This window comes from Uloborus diversus, chromosome 5, assembly GCF_026930045.1.
Source record: "Uloborus diversus isolate 005 chromosome 5, Udiv.v.3.1, whole genome shotgun sequence".
Lineage (NCBI taxonomy): Eukaryota > Metazoa > Arthropoda > Arachnida > Araneae > Uloboridae > Uloborus > Uloborus diversus.
Genome location: NC_072735.1, coordinates 177,026,301 through 177,050,027, shown reverse-complemented (window position 1 = coordinate 177,050,027; position 23,727 = coordinate 177,026,301). Strand labels below are relative to the sequence as shown.

The window sequence follows — 23,727 nt, the reverse complement described above, 5'->3', positions numbered from 1 at the left end:
TAAATACTATTTCTTAACATACATTTGAAACTACTAATCAATACGTACTTTAATTATGAGAGCTTAATATTATATTCCCACTAATCATTAAAATAGCTGATTGTTTGCACAATTACTACTTTGATATTACAATGGCCTTGACTTTTATAGATTAAAAGTTTTTCTTTTTTTTTTCCCGTGAACAAGGCATTTAATTTTTTTTATGTATGAGGAAAATTATTGGAACTTAGCTTGGCCATTGTTTATGGTTATTTCTAGTAGGTAACACTTTCATGTAAGGATGAAAAAAAAGAAAATAAAAGGTTCGAGATTGAAAAATATTTGCGTTCAAAAGTTATGTTTTCTGGAGTCCTATATGTGCTATAAATGGTTGTGTGTGTGTGACTGTGTGTATGTTCCTCATAAAAATCCAATTTATACTGGATCTTCGCCAAATTTGGTACAGAGGTCCTTTCTTGCTCAGGAATTCACATAAGGGCTTTGTTTTGGAATTTTTAAGAAATCCAAAGAGATCTTAAGGTAAATTTTGGGTCATAAAACTGCCATTTTTTACACATTGATGGAAAATTTTACTTTTTTCCCCTTTTAATTTCGGCCCCTGATTGTTGAACATGCATCAATTGAAACAACTTTTATTTTTGAGGTAGACTATACAGCACCAGGCTTATGTTAAAACTTAAATATGCTATATACCAGTGATTCTCAACCGGTGGTCCAGCGAAACAGTCCCCAAAAAACTTCCAAATGTCTCCAGAGACTTTTCTTGCCAATGAGGCAAAAAATTCTAATAAAAAAACAAACAAACAAAAAAAAACAAAACATACATAATATTCCATATGACATTTTTGCATGAATTTTGTGATTCGTATTTAAAATCGTCCATAACTGTTCTCCGATGCTTACTTTCTTATGTATATTTAATACAATAATCAGCTATCTCAGGGGTTCTCAAAGTGGGTGCTATAGGGAGAGGTGAAGGGTGCCACAAAATGCATAAAGTATTGATGCATATAATGTAACAAAGATACACTAGGGTGGCGTTAGAAAATTCTTATTCTTCAATGGGTGCCGCAATTCAAAAAAGCTAGGGAACCCCTGAGCTGTCTACTATCTTTACAATTAAAAGTTTTGTGCCAGTTCTTTAATATCAAGTATAGTTTCATTTATTTACAGTCAAACCTCTCCAAAAGGCCACCTGTCTTAAGTGGCCACTCGTCTAAATAATGGCCACTTTTTTGAGGCACAGAATTTTTAGCCCATAGAATTAATGTTAAAAACAGCCCTAGCAACGGCGACCCAACCCTTCTGAATGGCCGCCGAGTGGATGCATCCATTCCCCTTTTCAGGAAAATCTATACACTTTTTATTTCTAAACTGCAGCTTTTCAGTTCAAAGAGGAGAATTCTTATTGGCCTTTAACGAATTCACGTAATTTTGGAGTAAAAATAACACTCATATTTATTTTATTAGTTGGTCAGTGTATACGTGTAATCTGAGTTGCAAACAACACTGCGGGAGATCATTTTATGAATCTCGAACTACGTATTGAAATTCTGAGCAATATGAACGCGTAAAATCAGCAAGAGAATTAATAAAACACGATTTCAAATTCTTTGCAGCACAAAACAGCAATGGAGAGCTTTGATACACTCCGACTGAGAGAAACATTTTCTGGTTAATGAGTCAGGAAAAATTTCGTTATTCAATCAAATATAATATTAGTTTGGGATTGGCTTAAATTAACTAATCAGTTTGCTGCGTGTATTTAACGTCTTTTGAGCAAATGCATTTTTATGCCTTTCAGGCACTAATTTGGCCTCCAATAATCAATTTGAGTTTTGTAATCATGAGCAACCTAAACTTTGAACTGAAATGATTTTGGGGATAATAAATAATGTCATTGGAAATTTAGATGCTATGACAAACAAATAACAATTTATTTATCATTTTGACTTGAAAAACATTTTGAATTGCAACAAGCAACATTTTGAATTGGATTTGAAAAACAATTGTTGGAGAAGATTAAAAACTTAAGTCACAAATTGTATCCTTTCTTCGAAAAATGTAAACAATAATTAAATGATACACTATTTTTCTTTTAGAACGGTCTCAAACTTCATTCTGTGTATTCGTCTTGCTTATATTGTGTATTATAGAATTATATTGCAAATGTAATAAAAACTCTTTAAAGCAGTCACCCCCTCTCAACGGCCAAAATTTTGCGGAATGGAGGGGTGGCCACTCGGAGAAATTTCACTGTACTTTGTAAAAAATAAATAACTCTCACTGGCTTGCTAACTTTTTTCACTAGTCCGCGGGTCAAAGTTTATTTAATTAAAGAAAAAAAAATAAAAGGAGAAAGAAAGGGGCATAAACTTTTTTGGCTCCACAAGTCAATTTTTTTTTTTTTTAACTAAATAGAAAAAAAAAGGGGGAAAAACCTGACCGGTCAGCGAATTTTTTTCAAAAAGTTCTGCCAGTCTTTAGGGCAAAAAAGGCGAGAAACGCTGCTATATACCATTAGTAGTTTTTATAATTGTACTTTCAAAAAACATTTCTTTTTGGTGTCAATAGATGAATTTAATCAACCAAGTAAACAAGTTTTGTGTTTTTAAAAATTAAGCAACTTTCATCCAAAATTCTCAACAGAACACACTGACCTGTCAAACCTTATAAACAATGTGTAAATTTCAGTATAACACACTGAAATAAAAGCTAAAACATACTCATTTCTAAATACTCGAAGAACAGGTGAGTAGGACCCCACTCGGCAAGTGCGTAATCTTCTTCCCATCTGGTCGGTACGTGATGCCTGTTTCCGCTGTGTTGACGTCGCTTACGAAGCTGCCACCACTGATAAAGCCAAGTCAACCATCTAAAAATAAATAATAATAAAAGAAAAATAGTTTGCAGTCTTTTAACATTTTCTAATGAAGATGCTATGAATAATATCCTCACTTGATTTCTGAGGAGACAATGCTGTAGTAGGAAAAAAATGTTTGGGGGATGCATCTTTTTAAAGGACATATGAGGCAGTGAGAAGCAAAGGGATGTAAGTGGCAAAATTAAAAAATTTGGAGATAACCAGTACACATGGTAGTAACACATGGTAGATAACCAGTACATGGTAGGTGAACCTCTCCTCTGTCTTGAGGCAAGAGATGGTACTAGTGGCCCTGGTAGTTGCTGCTATACGGCATGATTTAGAAAAAAGTTTCAATGAAATCCCACCTAGGATGTTATCTTTAAACGAGTTTTACTCAAAACCTGAAAACAAATACTTACATCCCTTCGCTTCTCAAAGCCTCATATGTTATAGTCTAAGACTATTTCCTGCACACAAAACATAATTTTTATACATATTAATGATTAAAGGAATGTTTCTACTGGGTTGCCTTTGATAAATTAAAAAGTATAAAAATACATTTAAAAAGTGCTTAATTTTTATTGTAGCTGTTATAGGTGTGGAGATTTTAAATTGCAAAGTCCGTGAATTTTGAACCTGAGCTGAAAAGAAAAGTGATTTGTAGGCCTATTGCAGAGTCCGAGAAATAAAATGAGGGAAAAAAAATAATTTTAGAAAAATTAATGAAATTTGACATTAAATCTCTCAGCACCTCTTACATCTACAATAAAAAAAAAAAAACATCTTTTTAAAAATAACTTCATGCTCTTGATTTATCAAGTAAGGATTTTACTTGAAAGTAAATAGTTTCTGGGATAGAAAACAAAAGTGAAAAAAAAATGCACCTAAAATTCAAAATGGCAGTGCCAATTCCCCCTACTTCCGTCTATATTCTTTAATGATTCGAGAAGAACTGGCAGTGGTGTCTGTATGAGAATTAAGGACAAGTCTTAGGAATATAGCTTCAGAAATCCTGATTTTAGTTCTCTTTTTCGTTCGGAACTTATTACCATAAATGAAGCTCTGGGCCTCGCCTTGGACACTGGTATTTGTGATGTGTGGATTCTGACTGATAGCAAGAGTTCCATTCAATTCTTGAGAAACTGGTCATGTATTTGTGATCACCTGGGGCAAGATATTGTTTCCAAATTGGCTACATTGTCCGAGGTAGGCTCTGTGTGCTTACAGTGGATCCCCTCTCATGTTGGCATCCCTGGTAATGATGCCGCTGACAAACTCTCTGTGGAAAAGGCAGTAACCTTTCCATTCTCCCATCATCAGTTTTAAGTCTCAGAGGTTCATACCATGTTTATTGACAAAATAAAATTCACTTGGAGGATTCCACCTGAGCACGACTGGTACACCGCAGAGCATCCTGGATTGCCTTAGCAGAAGACCTGCTCAAGACTTGTGCAAACTGCTAGGTTAAGGTCTGGCCACATTAGAAGTCTGGTCTTCGACATTTCTACTTGCCCATGCTTCGCTATTGCCTCTCCCTCTCATATTATTTGTTGTATCAGCGCCTTAGTGGGGCAGCTGTCGGATGAGAGTAGGATTATCTTCCATCTTTTATTGCGACATGATCTTTTGAACTTGGTCTAAGGTGTCTAGATCAAGGGGATCAGCAACAACAACAAGCAACATATTCTTTAATAGGCAATCGGGCAAAAACATATTTCTACAATCATAATTATGTTTAAAAACTTTTATTTAAAAAACTGATGGGAGCAAATTTGCAATGGGATTTTGTACTATCATGGTTAATAGGTTTTTGCACATCCAAAAAAAAAAGCAGTTTAGATCGCTTCGACCAGCTTAAATTTAAAAAGTACACTTTTAAAGAAAAAGTGGTATGAAACCAATTTAAATTTACAATTTTTAATATACTTAATTAAATACTCCAAGGAACGGAGTTCCTCTGTATCCCCTTTCGCAACCAGGACTGCAGAGTCTGAGTCAGATTGATTCTGTGGTAAGGGAGTCAGTCAGGAGTCAAAGGTTTAAAATTCCTAGGGTCGGAGATGGTCATTTTTCCTCAAAGTCTGCAACTCTACCAGTGCTTGTGGAGTTTGACTGATTTCGAGGGTAAAGGAGTCAGAGTTGAAGGCTCTAAAACTCCCGGAGTCCGTCCTTTTCCCTCTGACTCTGAAGGCCTGTTCCTAGCTACAGCACTGTGAGGAGACTTGTAGAAGTCTAGGATAAATCCTATCATTATGAGTTACTGTTCATTTGTAATGATAAGGTTTATCTAGCAAAACATTTACCAGTCTTTTGCACACACTACGATACATGTTGAGTTTTGATAGTCAAATCTACATTGAAAAAGCAGCTAAGTTTGTAAATACAGTTGAACTCTCTTAATATCAACACGTTTAATACAAAATCACGGCTAAATCAGTTTGTTCCTTAAGTTTGGTTTGCTATCTAATCAAATTAAAATTTCACGTATAATGCGTACATTTTAGTCTTAGCTATGGCGAACAAAATTTTCTGACCTCTTTACTTAATTACAGTACTGAACCACAAATATTTTTTCTTTTTTTCAAATTATTTATCATTTTGTTAGGTAGTAGAAGTCCCATTGGGTAAAGAGAAGAAAACATTAAATATTTACATAGAAAATAAAGCCCGTACATTTGTTTACCGGTGACATTTCAATTTACACGGCGATCAAAATGTTCATATTTCATTGTTGATTACAACCTATTCCCCGATTGTTGATTATCATCTTCCATTTTCAATATTTTCCAAAAAACATTTATAAGAAGTGAATGATTTTGTTTGAATGTACTAATAGTTAGATTACAATATGCGTATTAGTAGTGATGGTTTTTTAAATATAGGTAAGCTTTTCTTCATTTTTTCACAGTGTCACTCACTCACGGTTGTTACGAATGACGGCTAATAGGAACAAATTTGTGGATTTTTGACATTTTGCATTAACCAAGTTCAACTGTACATAGATACACATGTCAGCAGCTGAAATTCAAATTCAACTCTTTGAGTGAAGGATTCTCCTTCAAACTTAACGACGAAATCAATTTTCAGGGAAGGAGGAAATGAAGCAAAATTGTTAATTATTACAGCCTTTGGTGTATTCTCTCATTGTATAAAATTGTGTTCAAAGTATTGTGTGTGTGTTTTTTTGACAACTTTAAATTGCATATTTTTAGAAACATCTGGATCCTGAATCGAAGAATACTAAAATCTGGGTTTTATCCACAATACAATCATCTTTGCTCTTATCTTTGTTTCTTTTTATTTTTAAATAATACAAAGCAACCTGTAATAGAAACAGCGCAAAGCTGCGACACCCATCAGGGCTTGAGGTCTGCACACTATTTCTGAATTGCTAAGAATTGTTTTTTGCTTTCAACCATAAACTGTTGAATTTTAAGTTCAGAATAGAACATAAAAAAAATAGTAAACACAAAAAAATGAGTCTAAATCTACGCTGGGGTCTTCTATGGCTAAGAGGTCAAAAGCAGTTGCTCTGACCAGCCAGCTACTTGCTCTCCAGTTTTCTCTGTTATTTTATTTATCCTACATAACACTTATAATTTTTAATTTTGCATTTATTTCCAGGAATTCTTTAGGGATGAAGGCAAAACCACAATGATGTTTTTCTCAATTCATAATACAATTTTTTAAAAATAAAGCAATGAATGCATAGTAGGAACCAATTTTCATGTTTTGAGACAATTACCTTCAAACCGGCCGCGTGCATTGAAAAATCTAATGACACTTGACCCAGGCTTACAATGAAAATTGCATGCATGTGTAAAAGAAAAAATTATTTTTGTAGTTCAAATTTTCTCACCAATTAAAAAAAAAAAAAAAAAACACATGCACGTAATTTTTACAACGCACGTGGGCTGAACAACATTTGATTTATCAGCGCACATACACTTTTATCAACTTATAACTACTGCCCCTTTTCCAGGAAGACTGAGTTTCTGTTACCTGAAAAAAAAAGTTACTAAACTCGGAATCCCAAGCCGCACTGTGCCATCAGCTTTTATAGTCGTGGAAGCGGAAAGAGTATGAATAAACATGTCTTGATTAGGTCTTCTGCAAGAATAAAGTCATGCACTTAAAGAAACAAACAAAGCTGAAAAAAGATCCAAAAAAAAAACTGACAATTTTTTTTTTAAACTTTATTTATTTATGGAATGGAAAAAAGTGCATTCTGATAACATGCAGAATTTTTAAGGCATAGCAGTTTATATATATATATATATATATATATATATATATTTTTTTTTTTTTTTTGGAGAAAAAAATTAAAAAGAAATGAATCTCCTTTTTTTATATATATTTTTTGCATACAGCTTAAGAAAGTGGCTTGATAAAATATACATTTGCGTTTAATGATTCAAAATATCAAGGCTAATGATGAATTTTAAATGAATATAAATGAAATAATAACATGCAACAAAATGAAACAAAAGAATGTTTGACCATAAATTTGAATAGTGGATTAAGGATAAAATGTCACTAAGCCTCTGTACAAAGAAAACTATGTAAAATAATATCAGTAAACAAAATATAGCATGATTTTTTTTAATGCCTGAAAAAAAAAAAAGGCAATTCTTGAGAGAATTGAACTTTTGAATGCAATTATGAGCAAGCATCATCAAAATTTTTCTCAGGGGTTTCATTCTCTTATCCTCTTTTTAAAAAATATTAACAAAAAATAAAATCTTTCTTGGAAATCTTTGGCACTTACGGTAACATAACTTCCATCAGATTGTTAAGAGCCTGTTTTCCAACCATAATGATTGCTAACTGGATAGCAAGTTCCATCAAACAGCCCCCAGTTCCACACTACAAACAAGAATATTTTCAATACACATCACACAGAAAGCAAAAATTTTGCAGTAAAATACTTGCCGCAAGCAAACAGTGGACAGTAAATGGACACAGTAAAAAAAAAGTAATTAATGCGTTGATTACTAATAATGGTTTAGTCTTTCAGAGTCATTTCAAACAATAATTTCTCTCTTTTTAACTGCCCCAATACTATTTTAATTTTAGTGTCATTGCATCTATTGACATAAAGTGCAGGACCTTTTATCCGGGAACCAAAAAACCGGGAAACCAGAAAACCGGCAAAAACCGTTTAGAGCGGAAATAACATCGCAAAAGCACGTGAAACGCCGCGATTCTCGAATTTTCGGATAGTTGATGGTGGAATCTAGAAAGCGTTAAACGCAAGACTCTAATAAAGCTACAGGAACACATAAATATAATTTCAATTGGTATTAACTTAATGCAAAATTTTACGCCAATGAACTTTTAAAAGGAGTTTTTAGGGGTGTTTTTCTGTTTTTAGGAGGCTTTCATTCTTTAAGGGAGTGTGCCATTAATCTTGGCTTAGTAGCTATAACATATGCTTTCCCAACTTAACCTATACTCAATTTAACAATAACTTTCATTTTGTCCAAAAATTTAAGCATCACATGAAAAGTTGGTACAGTAAAACCTCTCTGAGCGACCACTCCTCCGTTCTGTTAAACCTTGGCCGCTCTTAAGGGTTTTGATCATTGAACTCAAACTGTACTACAAGTGATACAATTCAACACTTTTGAGAAAATAACGAAAAGAAAATGCTTTATTTCATGATTACTACTTTTTCGGAAAAAATGATTCAATTTGTGTTTGATTACAGTTTTCCATAGAAACCAATTTTTTTTTCCAAGTTTGTTTTTAACTTGTAAAAACGAATCCCGAACTGAGTCATCAGCTATGGCTTCTGAATTAGCAATGATGTCGTCAATTCTCTCCAAAATTTGAGGAGTCGAAAACTTAACTTTTTGTTCATTACAAACAATATCAGGAACTTCATCATCTAAATTTGAAATCGTGCCTAAAAAGCACAAAAATGGGGCGACAGTCCTCAAAATGTCAACCCCCTCCCCCTCCCGTTACAAAAACCTTAACATAGAAAATACCTGGCCATTCTCTAAACAAAAGCTGATGGTAAATAAAATTAAAAACCGAAATGGAAGAGTATTCGCCAGTCTATTTTGAAGCCTAGACAGGCGACTACTCTATCGCTCAGAGGGGTTTGAGTGGTCGCTCTGAAGGGTTGAGTTAACATTGTGCGCATAGGCCAAAAATTTCGTGCTATGCGAAACTGGCCACTAACAGGGGTGGCCGGTCAGAGAGGTTTACCTGTACTCCAATATTGAAATCTATTGAATAAATTAAATATCAGAATTGAAATTAAAATAGTAAACATACCTTAAACCAATGGTATTTTCATAGAAAAAATGTTAATTAAAAAAATATAAAAACAAGAATTACCTCTTCTTGACGGTAGCCAAAAAGCAAATTATAATCAGCAGGATGACCAACAAGCCTAAAGAGATATTTACAACAAATTTTAAAAAACGAAACATCAAAATAAATAAATGAGTGAATAAATAATTGATGAAACCGTAACTAGTTAGCTTTATTATTCATGATAATAAACCTAACATAAATAGAACTTTCTTAGCAAGAATAAAAAATGAAGATGTAAACTTACTTTCCTTTGAAAAATGCAATGTAAAAAATGGACGAGTAGTAGTTCACAAATTGTAAAAGGAACATCTTGAGGGTGAGACTATCATCAAATTCTGTTTGAGTTCGGTGCAGCTCTACAAAGGAAAAAAACATAGTAGTATGGTGAAATAAGTTTAGTAATATACCAACAATTTCAATACTTTCTGAACAAATTTGAGATTTAATTTTTTTTTTTTTTTAACATTTTTAGAATTCTACAGAATTATAGGGAAAATGCTTGATGGGGTTTCACACATACTTTTATTTCGTTAAGATTCAACAAAACTTTATTAAAAGCTTAAATACTTAAAATAAGTAAATAAATGCATAAAATGAGTGTCGGCAAAAGATGATCTAACACAAATCTCAAACCAATAGTCACTTTAAATTGCTAACATTTCAATAAAATATTACAGCAGTACATGTCTCATTTTTTGTTAAAGTTTATACTTTAATGTGGATTTTTTTTTTTTTTCATAGTTGGTGCAGTCTGTTGTCAAAAAGTGTATTATATTAGAAAAGTTAAGCATTATTAATGTCTCATGAAAATAAGGGATAATTAACCTTCCAAAATTGGGTAATGAAATAATTGAATAGAAATGACAGAGGGTTAAAGCGGTTGCTTAAGTTTGTTTTTAAAACATAACAAGAATATATAGAGCAACAAAACCTACCAGCATTTTGTAAGAAAATTAATTCCATCTATTAAAAACAGTGAATATTTGACAAGTACCATGAATTCAAACATGAAAAGACACGCATATGTTACTCAAAACCAGTGGTGTCCAAACAGTGGTCCCTGGACCAAAGGTGGTTCATGAGAGCATTTGAGATGGTCTGCAGGAGGGTACAGAGACTACTTATAAAAAAAACGTAATGTTCTTTTCCAACTTGCATTGAATAAAATTAAATAAACAAATTTGTCTAAAGGAATATCAGGTATGTATTGAACTTACTGTAGCACAACAGTAATAATTTTGTGTCATGTAGAAAATGAGCTTTTAAAAACATTATGATAGAGGAACACTTCTTGGTTAGGTCATAAGTTATCATACAGACATTGAACATGGGATTGTGCTGTTAATTATGATATAACAGTTCTTTAATTAATAATAAAAGTTTGTTTCTGAAAAATTACTGCATTTAATCACCTTTGAATTTGGTTGCAACTAATAAGATATATGTAATAATGTAACGGGTGGTCCGTGCTAAATTACTTTTAGGACGAGTGGTGAGCAAATATCTATGGGTCGAGAACCACTGCTCTAAACAGTCCAAGTACGTTTGCAGTTAGATGCATTACATAAATCAACTAATTCATGCAGATAAAGTTTTAAAATATCCCAGAATTGGAAAGTGTTAAAATATTTACCTAATTCTGTCAAGTATGTAGCCATATATGTGTAAAACTGAAATGAAAAATTGAATTGATTAAAATGTTGTACAGCACAAAAAATAGCACAGCAATTTCAAAATTACTTACCTGATTAAAAATCATAATGCAAACTAAATTGAGTAATGCAGCTGTCGTAGATGTTATGATGCTGGCAAAAGTAGTCAAAGTTTTATCACGACTCAGCAGCAGAGCAGCATTCACGGAAATCCTATACAATATCACTCCAACTACGGCAGCCACAGCAACAGTTACCTATTTATGGAAAAAGGAGAAGCTGTACTGAATATAACTAAAATGAAGTGCAGTATCATCACTCTGAAAAGGTAAAATTATGCCTTTTCTCACGTATGGTTCATGGGAACATGAGTCATCTACTTAGACTTAATGCCTGCCAGCAGAGAAAATTATTGAAAAGACAGTGGGCGAGAAAAAAAAAATTGATAAAAACAACAGTAATGAAGCACAAAAATTATTAATTATTGAATGCACATGCTTTGTAGCTATAATGAAATTCTTTTCAATGTAAAAATTGGCTTATGGTTGAAAAAACAACTGGCAATGGCAACAAGAGCAAAGACAATGGATAAACCAGTAACCATTGAGTCCTGGAAATGCAAAATGAGCCAAAATAAAAATGAAGCATGATTGGGGGGGGGGGGGGGAATTAATGGAGGCATAAAGCAAAATTAAAAATAGATTTAACTGGGGTCAAACAGAATAAAAGACAAATGAGAGTAGCAAATCAACAGAAGTGAAAATACATTAAAATAATAACTTGAGTCAACTTCTGAGAAACTAAACAAGGATTGAAGTTAGATGATTACTCTACTTTTTTAAAACTTGTAACTTAGCATAAATTTGAGTCTACATTTTCAGTTTCTTATTCAGACTGAAAAGCATGCAACAGAACACTATTGAATCCTAATAATCTAAAAGTTATACTATGATACATGAAGATCATTAAGTAAGTTAGGATGCAGTATTCTTACGTCATCTTAATGTGCACATTTGCATTAAAAGATACTGTTCAAAAATTATAAGATTAAAAACCTATTTATTTAAGCAAGAAAAAAAATAATAATAAAATAAAAAACAATTTAAAAGTTTTTACTTAAACTTTATATCAAAAAGTCTTCAGAGAGCCTATCTCTGAAGTCACAGAGAGAGTTTTAAATTTAAATGAGATAATAATGTCTAAATATCCAGTTCAAAATTGGCAAAAAGGGGGGGGGGAGAAAAGGAAATAAAGGTAATCAACAAGATGATATTTACTGTCTGAAAAAAAATAATTACTTAAAGAAATGAAGAATCAAAAAAAGAAATTTATTTATACATGCGAAAAAGGCTGACAATAGAATTTCAAAAAATGCATTTCATTGGTCATGTTACAATGGATTAAGTGATTGCCGCTTGCCAATCGAAAAATATTACAGATTATAAGATAACATCAGGTTTTGGGCAAAATGAGGACAATAAGCAATCTTAATTGCTCATAACTATTCATAGTTTGAACATAAAAAAATGAAAACATTTTAAGAAGAAAAATTTCAAGAGAGTAAATAAAAAGTTCTAATAAAAGCATGAGAACACAGCAATTCAGCAAGTTTTGACACTGAAAAAAAAAAAAAGTTGCTTAAAAAAAAGTTTCATCAGGCCAAATGTAGAACTGAATAAGCCAAATTGTGAAAGAACTGATAAAACATGACTTGTGCTACATCTAAGGTTGGTTTTCAATTGAAAACTAAAAACATTTTCTACACTGGAATCAAATGCAGAAAAATGGTATTGAATGGCTTTAAATTTTTCACTGAAGTCAAACTTGTGCATGGTCATTTAAAAGGAAGTATTGCATTTGGGTCCTGCTTGAGCACAAGCCGAAAGTGTTAGAAAAATATCAATATCATTTACGACAAATTTGCTAACTTTAAATTAACAGAGCAATAACATTACCAACAAAACAAAGGATATAATGATATATACATACCAATAGAAGTACAATAGATGTTGACATGACAGTATATGGCAATCGCTTTCTCCAAAAGGGAACATGTGGCTCATACATCTAAAAAAAGGTACATTTTAAAAATGCTTTTGTCATGGTCTTCATTCAACTACTTCTTAAGAGTCCAGTGAGAATTTCCATCAGGTAAAAACAAATTTAAAATTTCAAAATTTTAATCAAGCTTACCCTGGTAATGAAATTTAATTTCTTCTTCCTTTCATTCGCTAATCTTGCTAAATATTCCGGGCGAGGATGCTCCTGAATTGGAAAGGAAATTAAATCAAATCAATGAAAACTTTACTTGCTCAGTTAATATCAAAAAAGCATTTTTTTTTTCAGAAAAAAATTTACTTTTCTCTTCAAGTTGAGACACAGTTGTGCACATTAGAAAAACATTTATCCATTCTTTTGTAATGTCATCTGATGACGTGATGACTATGAAAATCATGCAGCAGTTTTTCAGAAAAATTGATATTTTTGAAGGAAAATCATAACAGAGACACTATTAGTCAATATAACACAAATCATATAAACGTTATAGCTTTAATATAAAATATTAAAAATTTGCTAGTCAGAGATATAATGCTCAATCCATTTGCACAAATGTACATTTTAACTCATATATTTGCAATTAATTTTCATAATTGTAGACTTTGACTTCTAATTTGTTTTCATCAGAATATAAGAAACCATTATGTACCATAATATAAAGAGCCAACTTTCTAAAACATTTCCTTCTATTTAAAAAATAATAGTTTGTACACATTACAGGCGTGACTGTACAGTCAGTCACACTTGCAACAAGTATAAATCATTACTCTTTTCAAGTATAATTTAAAAAAAAAAGGGGGCAAAGCCACCGAAGTATACAGCCAAAAGCAGGTTGGAGAGTGAAGCAGATAGGGGTCAGAGTCCCCCAGTATATATAGTGAAACTATGAGTGACCACCTCCAATAAGAACCAATTTTCTGAGGCACCGATTTACCCCTACCTACTCAATGTAAAAAATCCTCCAGGCGAGATCATCAAAACCTCTCACAACAACTGGCAAATCACAAAATTAAGCACCAACAAATAAAGGAATTTTTGGACAGAGAAAAACCAAAAGAGAGGTAAAGGAAGAAAAACTGTGTACACAAATCGGTATTTGCCTACTTAGGAAAGTGAAAAGAAAGAGACAAAATGCATTCTTCTAAGGATTTCGAATGGATTCCTTTCATGTCCAATGATTCCTATTTATAGTGTCCCAAAAATATTATAAAAAGGAGGGTTAAGATCTAAGGTCAAAATTGTATATCTTGCTGCAGGTCAGGCGTGTGTTTGTCATCGAGGTGGGATGATAACGACAATAGCTTTCTAAAAGGTGGTTTCTCCAAATTTAAACTCATTCCTAGATCATTTTAGTAATCAAATTTGTTTTTAGTTCTTTGAACAGTTGAAAAATAAATAGGCTCTTGTTGCACTTAGATTGATAGATTGTTAAAGAAAATTAATATATTTTTCTTTCCAATTAAAAGTTAAAACTAGAAATAAAAGTTGTTTCAGAAAAAACAAAGCACCCCATGGCAGGTAAATCTTTCTTCACATTTTGATATTTCCAAACAGAAAAATAATGTAAGAAAAAGTACATTTTGCATCAAAAATTTGAACAAAAATATTGGTTGCTGTATTCAAATATTAATTTATTTTTATGGCCTTAACTAATATATTGTAAGCAGAATATAACTATTGGTGATATAACTGGATGTTCAAAAACAACCTCTAGCAGCGACCAACCTCAATTAATGACCCGTTTTTTACAGGCACGAAGAGTGGTTGCTCTAGAGAATTTCACTGTATGTATATAACACATCAAAGGTGTAAAATCTTTAATAATAAAGCTGAAAGTCTGGATTTCTGGATGTCTGTGACGCGCGTAACGCCTAGACTGTTTGGCCAATTTTTATGAAATTTGGCACAAAATTAGTTTGGAGAATAGAGGACTGCACCTTGAAGCCATTTTTCGAAAATTCAATTTTTTTTCTTTTTCTATTTCAATTTTAAGAACATTTTATCGAGCAAATTATCATAACATGGACGAGTAAATTACCATAACGTGGACGAGTAAATTATCATAACGTGGACAAGCAAATTACCATAGCATGGACGAGTAATACGAGTTAACATATCATATTGGCAAGAAATTCATCATCCATTATTTGTAAATACACCAGGCGAACCAAAGGACCTTTTAATTTTCCACTACAGGTAAAGTCGTTCTGATACCGCAATTTAGAAATAAAGGAACTTTTTTGAGAAACTGGTACTATACTTACTTCTGATGTATCAAAACCAGTAAGGTCCCATCGATGAGTTATATCTGCTGAATATCGCTTCCACATTTCTAGGAATACAGCGCCTGAAAGAAATAATTCATTGTGACAAGTATGCAAACAAAAATATTCCAAAAAAGGTTGCTTTCTTTGTGAAAATAAAATATCATTAGTTATTATTTTGTCAACTGCCTCTTCATTCATAAGCTAACATCTTTTGCATGGACAAGTAACTAAAATTCAAAATAAAAAACCCCCGACTGAATCGCAACTTTAGAATCAAAAGGGAAAATTGAAAATCCTTTTAAAAGCCTTAGACTATTAAAATCAGTTACAAGCATTTTATTTTATAGAAACTGGCAACAGATAAAAATTTTAAATCATTGTGTCTTCTTTTCTTGTCGGCCAACAATGAATTCGGTTACCAATCATGAAAAAAGGCTTAGCCGTATTTAAAATCTGCTTTTAAAAAACGTTAATAATTCAAATTCTATGTAACATGGAAGTTCCAAACACATTCTATCAGATGCAGAAAAAATTACTCTTTATTTTGGTATTAAATTTGTAAATTTTTAAAAATGTTTTCACTGCAAAAATTGCAAACAACCTTTTAGAGGTTTTTAATTAATACCTTCATTAATTAATGTCATCCGAAGACGCAACCTAGCTAAGAACACTCACTATCAACTTTCTTTTCAAAGATTTAAAAACTTCTCAAACTTGTAACTCTCTTCCTTGTGTGTCGGATTTTTAAAAAGAGATTCTTTGTAATCCCTGGCCCAAAAAAGCATCTGCAGTTTTTTTTAAATAAACTTATACAATTGTAACCTTTAGTTATATTTCACTTTAAGACAAAGGTATTTACTAATTTCATATCTTTTCATTGTACTCCTAAAGAATGAAAAATCGTAGTGTCATTCATATGCAATGAGTAAAATCCCCACCCACCCCCCAAGCAAAAGAAAGACATTTGCAAATGATGCCATCTGTGTGTGATGAAGATTATGACCTCCACATTTATACCTGCTGGATCATTTTAATGCCTCTTTTCATTTTTTGTTAAGTTGGATGAATCAAGAATATACAAGCAAGTTAATAATGAGCCAATATCCAAGCAGTTGTTAATATTTTATTTAGTAAAAAATTTTATTTAGAGTGGCAAAAATAATAGCAACTAGTGATAAAAATATTAAAAATTTTTAGCAGTAAGGAATAAGAGGAAAATGTTACAAGCTAAAACCTGACAAAAATAATTACATTTTCTTTTTAGGACAAAGGTATTCAGCGGCGGCGATTGGAGGGAGGGGGGGGGGGGCAGTGCCCCTGTTTATGGTTTATTTATTTTATTTTTCAATTTAGAAACCAAAACTAAAAAATACAAAAAAAGCAGAAATGTCAAAAATTTTAATAACTATTTGTTTTAGGTTGTATATCTATTTGCAAAACATTATTTTACACCAGCAGAAACTTTTAGTCAAAGTATTCTTTGTTTAAATATTAGTAAATCAATTGTTTTACTTTAGATTTTATAAAAATGACAATGACTTGCACAGAAGAAACATTGTTGAGGACAGTATTGCACTGCATACTGAAAGAATGCAGACAATGAGGAGGAAACAGAAATTTTAAGACCACCAGTCAAACACCAGCTTTTGATCACTTTGTTGAACGACACTTTTTTCTGAAGGTACAAAACAATAACGAGATAGTTATTAATTTTGATGAAATAAATGATTCATATTTCATGCTGCATGAAGTAACTAAAATGAATCTGAATTTAAGTGAAGCCTAAAATAGATGTGAATATACTAAATTCACTGCAGTCATTTGATTATTTGAAACATTTTTTGTTTTGTTTCTTTTTCAACGAGGATAACCTTGGAAAAAAAAGAAAAACAATAATTGAGGTAGTGAGAAGCAAAGGGATGCAAGTGGCAAAATTAAAAATTTGGAGATAACCAGTACAAATGGTAGGTGAACCCCTCCTCTGTCTTGGGGCAAGATATAGTACTAATAGCCTTGGTAGGTGCTGATGTACAGCATGATTTAGAAGAAAAATTCAATGAAAGCCTACCTAGGACATAATCTTTATAGTCATTTTACTCGAAACTTGTAAATGTCCACTTACATTCCTTTGCTTCTCACTTCCTCAATTATTCTATAGAACTTTCTGATTTTACAAGCTTGAAATATTATAAATTTGCTTTGTATCTCCAATGATTATGTAAAATAGATCATCAACTGCATAATAAAATTTCAAAGCAAGGGAAAGGCTTAGTCAGACACTCATGAAACTACAGAAATTTCTACCCCAAACAATTTCGATGAATTTACAGCATCATCCCAGACTAAGGGAGGATAAACATGAGAACTAATGGAATATATTAAAAAATACTTACCCCAAAGGGACATAAAAATGGCAAAAAAGACAGTAGCAGCATTGTCAACCAAATAGGTCACTTTAGCAGCATTACATGACTCATTCAAGGTCCAATAATGGCACTCGTTATCACATCTAGGACACATGATTAGCTTGCTGGTGCATATTTCATTGCTGAAAAAGACAAGGCAGAAAATGAAAGGATTATATTTATTTAAATACTTTTGCTGTGCAAGAATTAGTAGCTACTGTTTGACCACGGATTGTATGTAATTCAGCAATCTGCCAAGTAAAGACTATTCCATCTGAATGAATCTAGAGGGGAGAAGGGAAAACAACGATGGGATTTTGAGTCTCGCGTTTTATAATGTCACTAGTGCCTTATTCATTTATTTCATTCTCAAAAATAAAATACGAGGAAACAAAAATAGTTACCATGGAAACAACAAACAGAAAATAAAATGTTTTCATTTCGTTCAGGAACGTAAAAGCAAAATGGTAAGCTCAAAACTTTGTTGTGAATAAATAAATCAATTCATTTTTGCCGTGGGAATATAGGTCGAATATACTTTAGATTTAAAAATTGTTGCTGTGAGCAAATTTTCATTTTCACAAAACTAAAGCTAAATAATAGAGAGGCAAAAGTGCACATCTGAAACAAACCAACTAACATCCCTATAAAGTAATAGATACGTCCATTTCCGCCTATAAATCGGATAGCTTTTCCATGAAAACGATGGTCAGACAGTAACTGATTGAGAATTTAATTTGTGAAAAATTTAGCTATTTTATAGGTAGTTCTAGATTTACAAGTTAAATGCATGAGATATCTCACCATGAATCAGAAGATGTTTAAGCATACCAGTTGAGTATCTGCAGATATGAGTTTGCAAGATATTTGAAGAAACACGTTTTGGACTCAATACTAGCAATAGGCAAATGTCAGAATTTGACATTTTCACGCTTTTTCCCCCCAGAGGAAACCAATATAATAGGTAACAAAAATACAAAAAATAAAATAAAAATTTGTAGTTACTGCTCTTTACTTACCCAAGGCAGTATAGCACTGTACAACAAGGCTTAAAGATACAAAGCCAAGTCTATACCAGAAAAAAAGTTTAACAAAAGTCATAGTGAGAAGTAATTATTGTTGTCAATTCCTTATTCACATATCTGTAGAATATATATTTATTTATGCTTATAACGAAAATAGCATTTTTTTGTAGACTGAATTGCCAAAAATATATTGCTTAGTTAAATTAAATATGCAAGACAAATATTTTGGTGATAAGCAAGAAAAATATTTTTTTTGCTAACAACTCACCTAGGAACATTGGAATTCAAAGTAATACACCCATAGATGAAGCATAAAATGCCGACAATGGAAGCTGGAATTAACATGTAAGTGTAAAATCCCAACCAAGCAAAGTAGAGGCCAATTTTTACACCAAAATAATGCCTAAAAACAAATCGAAAACATTATTTATAGTCAAAATGCAGAGAAGCGGATAAACTAAAAGGTTCTACAGTATCTTGGAAAATTAACCAAGTATTGCACTAAAACATGACAAATATAACTAGTCACCTCCAGGCATGATATTTTATTGTATTAACATATGTAATAGTTAACGTATGAGACCCCAATTTTGTAATCTTGAAATTCGGAACTCACTTCAATTTTTAAAAAAAATCAAAAAATTATTTCCCTTAAAAAAAAAAAAATTTTTCTCCAGTTTTAGAAGTTCAAAATTTTTAACGATCGGCAATAGCTTGTTAAAAACATAGTACTTTCAGTTCAGCTTTTTTTTGAAAACGCTCTTTCGATGCCACATGTTATGCATAAATATACGTTTTTGCTGTAATTGTGCAGCAGTTGTTTAACATCCACTTTCGGCTAAAGATAATTCTTTTTCTTTTCATATATATGCAATACATAGCTTACTGTGAACAAAAGTACAAAATTATTTTTAATCAAAATATGAATTATTTATCATATCAACCGGCACAAATTGCAAATTAAAAGAAACATCCGCAAATTACTTGCAACTTTTGTTTTAGCAAACAATAAAGAATACTTTCATTCAGAGTGATCAAAAAATAAAAGAAATTTAGCACAAACATCAGGAAAACTAGGAAAAACATAACAAATTCTGCACAACAGCAGGGCTGGATTTGGAAGTGTGGAGGTGCCGGGGCAACGAAGGAGTGGAGGCCCCTAATCAGGGTTCAAAAATATCATCATATTTTCGAAAATATCCGATACTTTGAAATATATCCGCATATTTTGATATATAAATGTATATATCCGATATTTTCGATTTTTTTGACCCGTGAAAGTTAGGATATTTTGTAAAAATTTTATTGTGGGGGCCCATTTGCTGTGGAGACCCAGGGGCTTTAGCCCCGCCTGCCCTCCAATAAATTCAGCCCTGCATAACAGGGGAGTTTCACTATTTCGCGAGTCAGAATTCAAAATGCAGAAAGGTCTCGATTCTACTTATATTCAAATACACAAACATTAAAAGTCAAAGATTAAAATTCCTAGATTCCTTGTTCATGAATAGATAAAATAAACAGCAACATAGTTAGCATTATGAAATAAATACAAAAAAATCTGAAGAAAATGTTTGTATTACAACTACTAAGCACATGAAAAATATACACAAATTATACACAATATTAACAATAGAGTAAAACCTAGCTTACTTTATTTCATCTAAGGGCTGCTTCTTGAAAATGCATGAATATGAAGCCCAGTGTTTCTGCAAAAACCAGCGAGGGTTTAAAAGCGATCTATCTTTTAGGTCACCCTAAATAAGAAAAGAAAATCAAGTTATTCTTTGATAATCATACTTGCAAATCATATTTGAAAATCATACTTGCAAATGTACCTCGTGCAAAGGATAGGCCGCTGTGTAAATTCCATCAGTAATCAATTTCTTGATACCTAATCATAGAACATATATCAGCAAATAGTGAACAAAACATTCATGCAACGACACAAAATAAATGAAATAATTACAAATAGTTTAGTCTTTCAACTTGTGCTAGGGTACAACTTGATAGATATATTTTTCAAATAAATAATGCTTTATTTATTTACTTATTTCTTGCAATATAAATTTATTTATACTATGGAACAGGAGGCATCAATAACTTTGTTTTTTTAGCTGCAGATAAGATAAACTACAATGTGTGCAGTTATAACATTTGGATCAGTGATATTTTCAGGTCAATTGTATTTTTACAGTCAAATTTAGCTAGGAATTACATTAATGTTATTTTTTCTCTACTAATAACAAAGCTGAAAGTCTCTCTGTCTGGATCTCGGTCCGGATCCCTGTGACGCGCATAGTGCTTAAACCATTTGGCTGATTTTCACGGAATTTGGCACAGAATTAGTTTGTAGTCTGGGGGTGTGCACCTCAAAGTGATTTTTCAAAAATTCGATTTTGTTCTTTTTCTATTCCAATTTTAAGAACATTTTACCCTGCAAATTTTCATATGTGGAAGAGTAAATTACCAAATTATCATAACCTGGAACTGTAAGATGGGCGAGCTAATGCACATAGCCATATTGGCGAGAAATTCATCATCCATTATTTGTAAACATACAGGCAAACCAAATGATCTTTTAATTTTCTACTACGGGCGAAGCCCTGTGGGTATCGCTAGTTTAAAATAAAATGCAACAAACATACTATTCATTTTCAGCTTATTTTTTTATTCATTTTTTGAGTGGTGATTTCATATTTATACCCGGATTTTGTTTTCCATACGTTTGACTCTGGTAGCTTAAACTTTGATGGATAAGAGAATCGATGATTATATTTGCCAAATTGGGATAATGGAGTTTGCTTCTTTGCCAATTATAAAATTCATAGATTATTGTCCAACAAAATATAAACATTTCTCCATTTTCCCTGAGCAGAAATGAACTCTTTTAAGGTCATGCATCTTGTTTTCAGAGTTTTACTATACTTTACTTTTGCAACACACGCGAGTTGCCATAGAACCTGGGTCGCAAAGGTATAGAATTAATAGGCAAGACTAAATAAAATTAAATTTCAAATAGCATCAATGTTTAAAATAAAAGTGTTTTATTACAAATTTAAAACAAAATAAGTTTCTAATATGTGTAAAAAAGCCTTCATGTTTTTGTATGAAAAAATAATCTTTTCTCGTTCTAAATATACAATTGGAAATTACACTTTACATGCACAAAAAATAAATAAATAATTTTTAGTCTTGCATTTCTAAATTTTTGAAGAAAATGAAGGTGAATTTTAAATGATGGGCTTACACCTACCAAATCCGAACACATCTGTATGATCGCTTGTGAAACTCTTACGCTTTAAAATGAATTGAACTATTCTAGATCTTTGAGCAGGTGAGAAAAACTCTTCCTTTCTTGTTGGTATATCAAACCTAAAATAAATGACAAAAAAGAAAATAATTTTACAATACAAAACAAAAACAAATACTTTTATTGAAAACACTTTTGAAAGTTTGTTTTTAAACTAAACAGCATATATTTCCACTGAATTTAGAGTTTGTTTAAAACATCAACATCAAAGCAGTTTGAAAATACTATGTTAGCATTTAAATGTGTAATTTAGTACAGTGAAACTTCTGTGAGGGACCACCTCTATATAGAGACCACCTCCATTAACGACCATTTTTCTAAGGCACCGATTTTCCCCTGTACATAACTAATGTCAAAATACCTCTGGGAAAGACCATTGAAGCCTCTCCCAACAACCAGCTAATTGTGAACCTCAGCATTAACAAAAATAGGAATTTTTGTTAGAAAAAACTCAAAAAGAGAGAGAAACAACAAAAGAAAATTAATAGAACATTTAGTTTGTACACAGATCACTTTTCTCGTGTTAACAAAGGTGGAAGGAAACCAGAACAATGGATTAAAATCTATTCTTCTGTGGGTCCAAATGTGTTCCTTTCTTGCCCTCTCTGTTTGGAACATAAAAAATGTCACAAAAAGGAAGGCGTTGTTTTTCTAACCCTTGGGAAGCTAAGGTGGCACATGCACATCTCGAGGCAAGTCAAGCGGGTGCCTGTGATTGAGGGTGGTTAATAAGAACAAAACTTCTTTAAAAGGTTGTTTCTTAGAATTTCTTGGTTGCTTACAAGAGAGGGGGGTTAGAACCGAACATTCCTAGTTCGTCAAAGTGGACAAAATCTATTTTTAGTGCATTTGAATAGCTCAAGAATTAGTTTCAGTGAAGTTGCATTCTGCATTTCATCACCCTACATTGCAGGCCATATTCTGTAAAAGTGAGTTATCCCACACTCAAGAAACTTGTAGAAATTATCAACCATCACAAGAAAGGAAGATCAGAAAGGAAATTAATGTAAAAAATATATTTCATATAAAAAATAAAAAGTTTCTCTATTTAAATACATTCTTATCATAATGTTCTTGATTAATACACTGCAGAGGAAGAAGATAAATAACAGCTATTGGTGCTGTATTTGCATGTTCGAAAATGATCTCTAAGAGCGACCATCCTTCATTAACGATCACTTTTTTCAGGAACGGAGAGTGGTTGCTCCAGAGAAGTTTCACTGTATATTCACAAAACATCTAAATATTTAATCACTTATTTCATGAAATACCTTGCTATTGCATGATATAACAGATCTAAAGCTTTAGCAGTAATATATAAAATGATATACCTTTTGAAAATATGGTAAATGGACTACTTTAATCAGAAACAATTTGTAAATAAGCTGAAAAGTGAACACTAGTAGCCACAGATGCCATTAATAAGACAGCTTAAGTTTTTAATATTTATTCATAACTAAATTTACTCACAAATATTCTTTGTCACGCGTGTAAACTGTAGAAAATCGACAATCTTTAAAACCCACTCCGCAGGTATCTGGATGCAGGAGATCAGAGACACTTCGAGTAATATTAGTCATGCGACTGAACAGACTGCTAAAATAGTACTTTGAAAAATCAAAATCAGGAACCTAGAAATAAAGAAAACTTTGTTTGAGTTAACGTTTTTCAAAAACATGCATAGCTCTTGTCTGTTTATAAGCACAAAATAAAATACACTATGCTTAAAACTATTTACTCAGATTTTTCAGAAGCTGAGAACAAAATATTTAAAACACTACAGTTGATGTAAAATTATAACGTAAAACGAGATTGGA

General features: G+C 32.1%; 1 protein-coding gene across 1 annotated transcript in view; it reads right to left on the bottom strand.

Moving 5' to 3' along the window:
* Nucleotides 1-23,727, bottom strand: part of LOC129221878 (anoctamin-5-like) — a 74,760-nt gene that overhangs the window by 15,447 nt on the left and 35,586 nt on the right. Inside the window, exons 7-21 of the mRNA XM_054856246.1 lie at nucleotides 23,381-23,541; nucleotides 21,854-21,972; nucleotides 20,436-20,491; nucleotides 20,251-20,354; nucleotides 18,869-19,003; nucleotides 17,564-17,718; nucleotides 15,168-15,250; nucleotides 13,039-13,110; nucleotides 12,835-12,912; nucleotides 10,938-11,102; nucleotides 10,827-10,863; nucleotides 9,438-9,549; nucleotides 9,215-9,269; nucleotides 7,635-7,732; nucleotides 2,727-2,875 (exon numbers count right to left, since the gene is read on the bottom strand). Coding sequence (XP_054712221.1) covers nucleotides 2,727-2,875; nucleotides 7,635-7,732; nucleotides 9,215-9,269; nucleotides 9,438-9,549; nucleotides 10,827-10,863; nucleotides 10,938-11,102; nucleotides 12,835-12,912; nucleotides 13,039-13,110; nucleotides 15,168-15,250; nucleotides 17,564-17,718; nucleotides 18,869-19,003; nucleotides 20,251-20,354; nucleotides 20,436-20,491; nucleotides 21,854-21,972; nucleotides 23,381-23,541 — 1,579 coding nt within the window. The remainder of the gene's footprint in view (nucleotides 1-2,726; nucleotides 2,876-7,634; nucleotides 7,733-9,214; nucleotides 9,270-9,437; nucleotides 9,550-10,826; nucleotides 10,864-10,937; nucleotides 11,103-12,834; nucleotides 12,913-13,038; nucleotides 13,111-15,167; nucleotides 15,251-17,563; nucleotides 17,719-18,868; nucleotides 19,004-20,250; nucleotides 20,355-20,435; nucleotides 20,492-21,853; nucleotides 21,973-23,380; nucleotides 23,542-23,727) is intronic.